Source organism: Melanaphis sacchari, unplaced genomic scaffold, assembly GCF_002803265.2.
Source record: "Melanaphis sacchari strain LSU unplaced genomic scaffold, SCAv2.0 Contig34_pilon_pilon, whole genome shotgun sequence".
NCBI lineage: Eukaryota > Metazoa > Arthropoda > Insecta > Hemiptera > Aphididae > Melanaphis > Melanaphis sacchari.
The window spans coordinates 1,106,573-1,114,157 of NW_020271213.1; the positions used below are offsets into that span (position 1 = coordinate 1,106,573).

General features: G+C 23.5%; 1 protein-coding gene across 3 annotated transcripts; it reads left to right on the top strand.

The window, feature by feature from the left end:
* The first annotated feature begins 72 nt into the window (after positions 1-72).
* On the top strand, positions 73-7,310 carry LOC112596820 (aftiphilin). 3 transcript variants are annotated; one of them, XM_025342630.1, is made up of 8 exons: positions 73-302; positions 375-509; positions 572-2,001; positions 2,503-2,673; positions 2,756-2,896; positions 2,970-3,030; positions 5,590-5,655; positions 6,763-7,310. In XM_025342630.1, the coding sequence occupies exons 2-8, from the start codon at positions 380-382 to the stop codon at positions 7,083-7,085; spliced, it is 2,322 nt and encodes a 773-aa protein (XP_025198415.1). In that variant the 5' UTR covers positions 73-302; positions 375-379; the 3' UTR covers positions 7,086-7,310. The 3 variants fall into 3 exon arrangements, with proteins under 3 accessions (XP_025198415.1, XP_025198417.1, XP_025198416.1); XM_025342632.1 differs by lacking the exon at positions 5,590-5,655 and adding an exon at positions 4,992-5,044 and having other exon boundaries at positions 6,763-6,886; XM_025342631.1 differs by lacking the exon at positions 5,590-5,655 and having other exon boundaries at positions 6,763-7,308.
* The last annotated feature ends 275 nt before the right edge of the window (positions 7,311-7,585 follow it).

Consider the following 7,585-nt stretch of genomic DNA (forward strand, 5'->3'; position numbering starts at 1 on the left):
TCATATATGGAATCTCCAGTTAGTACATAATAATTTTTATCACGTAATGATTACAATTTACAATCCAATAATCGAAATTTCAGATTAGTGCTTCAGTAATCGTAATCATCAAGAATTCCGGGCTTGGTTAAACTTGAATTCTTATTTGTTGTTTTAATTGTTAAATTTTTTTGTTTTTTGTTTTAAGCAATTTAGTTTTGTAAATTCGGGTCTGAAGTATAAAACCTAATTTCATCGCACTGGGTATTTTCCCGTTTATTGACAGTTTTAGTTGTACGTGATATGTCCGTTCCAAAATTTCAGTAAGTACCATCGCGTAATAATTGAATCGTTTGTGCAATAAAAAAAATTATAATAATTATGACGTTTACCAGTTAAGATGTCTGATGACATACCACCTTTGATACCTGAAACGCCACCTCCCATGACTAAATTGGACTGGGAAGATGATGAGGATTTCATGGACTATCCTCATCTGGCCTTGGAATTGCCATCCGAGTCTAGTTTAAGTAAGTGTTTTAAATTACAGGTGTTAGTGTTGAGACTAACATTCCGTTTCATATACATTAAGGTCCGGATGGTGGATGGAATCCTATTGACGAATTATCACTTCCTTACGATGGTGATGTCATTCGTGAACCAGATGCTTGTATTGTACCAAAATCCAATGACAGTTTGTCGAAATGGCCATCAAGTAATTCAAAGAATGACCTATCTAAGGAATCATCGTTATCTGAAGAACAACCTAGTTTACATCAAAACAAATTATCCATATGGAAAGATAAAAAAAACATCTCTTGGGAAAATATAAAGAAATTAACCACTGACGATCTTGATAATGTTAATGAAATAGACTGTAATACAGAGATCAAACATAATGAATCTTCTGAAAACATAATAGATAATAATAAAAAGGTAATTGATGATGACTTGTCTGTAACTTCTGATCAATATATTTGTGACATGGAAAATGTAAAAAGTAATATAATACCGCAAAATTTAACTAATTTAGATCTTCAGTTAAATAAATCTGAAGTATATAAAAATAATGAGATATTTCAGCCTATAACCAATGTTAGTTTTGAAAAATCAATTGACCAAGAAACATTAGTTAATGGTTGTTTAGAATGTGTAGACATTGAAGAATCGTCTAATCAAACCAATTGTGTTCAAAATGTTTTATTAGAAAATTTAAAAAATGATGTAAGTGATACTGATACGCCTAATGATATGTATGCAATATTAGTTGATAACTTATCAGTTAATAATAATAATAACATTATAATTAAAAATGATCAAGAAGAGTATACAGATTTTTGTGATTTTGAAACTAATTTGCCTCATACTTTAAATGTGCCTTTACCAAATAGAACATCCCAAGAAAATCATGAAATCATTGAAGATTCTCAAACTGTTGATCAACATTATATTGACAAATTACCTTTAACACAGTTTAATGATGAACACTGTAAAATATTGAAAAATACTGAAACATTAGTCGAAAATGAAATAGAACAAAATGTAGAATCAATTAGTGCTAATTGTTCAACATTTCAAAATAATGAAATTAATGTTGAGCATAACTCAGGTTCTGAATTTGATGAATTTTCTGATTTTCATGTATTTTCAAATTTTACCGATAAAAAATTAATTTGTGATAAAAATGACGATGATGATGATTTCTGTAACTATGAAACTTGTATACCTAATTTTAATGATACAACAGTAGAGTTCAAACATTCCAATGTCGAACAAGTGCAATGTTTAACCAGCAATGTTAATAATTCAATATCAAAATCTGATAAACAAAATAATTTAATTAACAATGATGTTGATGATGACAATTTCTGTGATTTTGAATCTGGTTACACTACATCACTATGTCATCATACAAGTGATCAAGTTAAAGATTCAAAACAAAATTATGCAATATTAAATTCAGAGTTACATGTTCAACTTGATTATAAACAATTTTGTAAGGATGCTTTTCAAGGAGATTATGTAAGCTTTTTTTATTTATTAATACAGTAGAACCTCTCTCATTCGCCTTCGGCTGGTCCGCCACTCCGGTTGATCCGACCATAGTATAATCGATATCAATACTATGTAATTTAAAAATACAATTTGGATTTTCTACTTTATAGAAGATATTATATAAAATTAATTGCTAGTTTAATATTTCTCTTATCACTTGTCCGCTTTAGTACTCCGATCTCTCTCGTATCTTTTCTATCGGTGTGCATATTTTGGAATATTGCAGTTAAGTCTAGAACGTTATTTGCTTAACAAAAGTCTATAACTTTCTTTCTAAGTAATGTAAAATATAATACATTTCTGATATAATCTTGTATGTAATATGTAAATAAAAAAATGTTCTGTATATTTTGATAATCCAACCTTTTTCACTTTCCGACCACACCCCCAGACCCGAAGGTGACGGATTAGAGAGGTTCTGTACATTTATTTATGTTTCATTTTCTACTATTATTTATTATTTATTAGGAGTTATGCGAGGAAATCGATTTGCAAAACTTAGACGATGAGTTAAATGAGTCTCAAGTATGGCAGGGTTTAAAAGATGTAGATTCAAGTCCAGCCCTTAACTATAATTGGACCAAATCAGAATCAAATAATGTTTTTCTTGCTTCACTCTCAATTGATTCTAGAAACATAGTAAGCTCATTATAAAATTGTACTAATGATTTAATTGTATATATTTCGGTTATTTTAATAATACTGGATTTGAATATGACAGTTGTATGGTGCTTCTTGGAACCCAAAAGTCCCTAGATTTGCCGCAAATATGTCTAACAATCCATTGGAACCATTAAAAGCTTCTAACAATGACACAATTGATACAAAAATATCGCAATCTTTTTCCAATGGCCCAATGCAGGTGAATTTAATTTCACTTAATAAAATTAATATCCTTAGAACGCTAAATAAACTTTGTATATATTATCATAAAGGAAACAGTACCGGACCCTGAATTCGACTGGAAAAGCAGTGGCTTAATAAATCCATTAGACTGTAAGTATTCCATAGATGTCTTAAATCTAAACTGTACCTACAGGAAATTCTACAAACTGTAAAACCTTGAGATAACATTTTTTTTTTCAAAATTTAATTTAAAATTATTAAAAATTCATTAATATTCATATACTAGTAATAATTTTGTAAATCTTTTTAAATTTAATTTCTTTTTAAACTCATAAATCTAGAAACTAAATTTTTTTAAGTATTAACATTAGATAAATATTAATTAGAGGAACTGTAAAAATGTAAAATACTCTATGCTTTCTTGGGACCAAATAAAATAAAACAACTATAATATTTTAATATTTAAAAAATACTTGATTATACTAAATAATCTAAAAAAAAAAAAAAGAGGCAAATGGGTACTGTTCTGCTGTATGTTAAGTGTCAAGTTGGTGACTTATGGCTGTGATTTGAATTTAATGTTATATCACTGTATACAAAAAACAATTTTAAGCAGATATGGTCTCTCAGCTTATATCATAGGATGTTTTTTGGTATAGTTGTTAAAGTCATTTATTTAATTTTTAGTATTATAGTACGTTCGTATAATTTTTTTCTTGGATAATGTTCTATTTAATTACTATAATAATATACATTTTTACCATATTATATCAATTTAATTAATTCAATATTTAATTTTATCTTTCTATAAATATGGTTAAATATCAAAAATAGATTAAAGTATAAATATATATTTTTAGATAAATTATTTATAATAAATCATAAATTTCGTACTTGGTATAATTCATATAAATATAATTTACATAAAATTTTTAAATTCCTTTTAATAATGTTTTTAAATTATAACGGAATAATTAATATTGTTATTTATTGTTTAAATGAGCAATTTTGTTCAAATTTGAACTTAGAATGTCTATAAAAAATAATTGCTTCCATATATTTTTTAGAGTTTATGGTTTCATTATGAGCTGCTTATGATAAATCATGTATTAAATTTTCAAAATTTAGATATAAAAAGAAAAGTTTTTATAAATTTCTAATTAAATAATAGTTTGCAATTTTTCGTTATATTGAAGAAATTTGGCAAAATTCTAACTTCAAATACATATTCAAAAAAATTAAAATGTGCTTATGCATTTATTGAAATAACTTTTGTGGAATCTAAAATATAAATTTTTAAGGATTTTGATCTAGCAAATAATTTTTATTGATATTCATCAAAAAATTAAAAACTTATTAAAACTATTAAATTACTCAAAAAGATTTAGAAAAAATTTTCAAAATATTATAATATAATAAAAATAACTTTTGGCGATTATCAATTACAATAAATATATTAATAATAATGAAATTTTACTTTTTAATAGTATATAATTACTATCAATAAATTAATATTGTGCAGAAAACCATTAAAATAATAACTTTTACAATCATTTATTTATTCAAAATACTTTAAAATAAATTTAAATAATACGTTTTTTATCTGTTAAATAAATAATTGATCCATTATTTTTTTTTTATTAACAATAATATGTAAGGTGTAGATATAGGTATATCTATTAATATCAGAATTGTATTTTGTGTTTGGATTTTCTTTCTTATTTATATAATATTAGCTATGTGCACAATAAATTATTTAAAACTTTTTGTAAATCATGTAATAAATTCTGATAATTATTAATCATATTATATTTTTCATATTATAATAATTTGATATTGTCAGCTTAAAACTTAATCATTGAAAATAATTTATAACATATAGATAAAAATTAGTATTTAAATTTATATTTTTATTTATTTAATGTTTATGCACATAACTATGATTAAATATTTAAATAATTTATATTATCATAGGTTAACAATAATTAAATAATCTTTTTAACTACATTTTTATTCAGTGAAATTTGCTGTGGTAAGAGGTGTCTAATATTAATCACTATACCTACTAAATTATAAAAAATTTTAAATTATTTTATTTATCCTTTTTCTAGCCACAAGATATAATAGATGGAAATTAATTAACCATTCTAAATTATTGGCATTGGTAAACATTTTTATTAAGATAAAGATTTTTTTTGTATTTTCAGCTGTTCACTATTTTTTATTCTATGTATACATTTTACACATTTTTAAAAATTATTTTCTTACATTTATATAGGATAACTTTATGTGCGTTCAATAATATATGTGTAATATTTACATGTAAATTATAAAAAGTACAAGAGGCTTTTTGTAAATAATTATTATGTATAATGTATACAATATTTACATAGTTGTGTTATATATTTATTCTTTAAACTATATTTTGACATCCTAGTAAAATTTCTGTGTCTGTAAAAAAGTATAATTTTCTATTATACCTTAAATTGTGGTATTTATTAATAAATTAGTGTCAAAATAGGAAATAGTAATTAATAAAAAAAAAATTTTGTCAAGAATATGAAAATATTTAAAATTATTATTCAATAATCTGATAATATATCTGATATAAATGCTTTTTACTAATCTAATTGCTATTTCATTATGCTTTAAATAATTATTAACTTTGGTGGTGGAGCTAAACATATGCATTTGTTATGGGCTAATTAGGTAATCATACGTCGTTACTCGATCTTGAACTCCTTGATACACTTGCACCATGCTGTACAAATGCTCGTGAGTATTTCTGTTTTTGCTTAATGTATAATAATTTGTAACAAAATAGTATTCTTAAGGTGCTATACCAGTATGTGTTTTCTTTTTATCTTACAATTGTATAATATACCAATAATAGAATTAATTTTGAGTTGCTGACTTTAATATTGGAATGAATTGATTCATTATCAAATTTAAAGGTAATAACATTATCTGTATTTATATTTAAGTTTTTATGTAATTTTAATTTAAGCAAGTTATTAGTATTTTCAAATTGTATATTATTTAATTATTATTCTATATACTAAAAACTTGTTATAAATAATAGAAATATCACAAGAAATTAACATAAAAGTACTGATAAAATTATAATGTTATTACGTTTTAACATTAAGCTAGTTAATTGACCATTTAACTTTAATATGAGAGCTAAAAATTTAAAATAAATCTTGCTGAATGCAATTTTGTTATATTGTACATTTGTAAAACTGACAACATATGTAGGTATAGTAATCTAAGCATTTATGCATTGCTTTGCTGTTAGGTTATATGATTTTACATACAAAATTGAGGTAGTTTATTTTATAATAGTGTTTATGGTATAATTTTTAATACCTTAAAATTATAATCTAATAATTTAAATATTAAGGTGTATATTTTGATTGTAAATAATTGTATAACTGAGTGTTATTACTTTTCTTATAAAAAATAAAACAATGATAAAAGATAATAATATTTTACAAACTTATTGATTTATAAAAATTATTAATTTATTTTTTATACTATTATTATTATAAATTGTCTCAATTATTTTAAAAAGGTGTACATTTGCTTAATATTGTTATGGTTTTATTAAATGCATACCATTTTTATGACTTACTTTATCGTTGTACTTCAAAATTATTTTTACATAAATTTCAATAATATCGTGAAAATGTACATACATAATTGACATACTTGTATATTGATTCTAAAATTTACATATTATTTTGAAAACATATACATATACTCTATTAATAAATTACATTTTGTAATATATATTTCTTTTTTACAATAAACTTAATATCTATAAATAATTGTACTTTATTTGTATATTTTAATATTCTGTTTTGTGTTAATTAATTTTAGTTCAGCCTAAAACATGGAAAACATCTGAGGTTGTGAAAGAAGAAGAAGAAAAAGAAGAAGAAAATGAAGAAGAAGAAAAAGAAGAAGAGATACCCATTCAAAGTAGTCCTGAAAGTATAGTTGTGTTTGATGAGTTTTTTAGTGCATCATTACCGCCATCATCCGACAATCATTCAACAGACACCATTGAAAGTCCAAGTTCTCCTATAGCAACAGTAAGTCATGAAGCACAAAGAATTTTGGATAGTTTACCTGATTTCAAGGTATTACAAAAACCATATTTAGTAATATTAGAAAGAGAAAACAATTTATTTTTGAATTAATTTTTTTTTTTATAAACAATTATTTATAAGAATTTATAAAAATATTAAATTACATCAGCAAGAAAGAATATCCTAGATGTTTTCTTGTTGAAATCAAGTCCATTATGTGCAATAAGTTAAACTAATCTGTCCAAATTGTTTTCATGTGTAAATTAATTTAAATAATCATTTATCATTAATTATCTTATGTATTCCTGTTAGTCAATTGATTTTATCATTAAAGAAAACAATTAATATTAATTCCAATTTGTTTGAAAGATTATCATCTTTATAATAATTAGGGTTTTTTTCTATTGAAAAAATTGTTTTTTATGTTCTTAACTGCATTATTAATTGAAGTTGTTTAAATTATAAATGTTAAAATTTTATTGAATTAAAAATAAAGCATGAAAAAGTTAATATCTGCTTTTAATTCCAAATGCATTAGAGATATTTGTGCTATTAAGTAATAATAAATATTATTTTATTTCTAGTCTATGCATAGCATGCAAAACCTTTTT

Coding starts and splice junctions, on each gene's coding strand:
- LOC112596820 (XM_025342630.1), top strand. CDS start 380: ATGTCTGATGACATACCACCTTTGATACCTGAAACGCCACCTCCCATG. Junction 2,897..2,969: donor TTTCCAATGGCCCAATGCAG/GTGAATTTAATT, acceptor ATTATCATAAAG/GAAACAGTACCGGACCCTGA. Junction 3,031..5,589: donor CTTAATAAATCCATTAGACT/GTAAGTATTCCA, acceptor TGGGCTAATTAG/GTAATCATACGTCGTTACTC.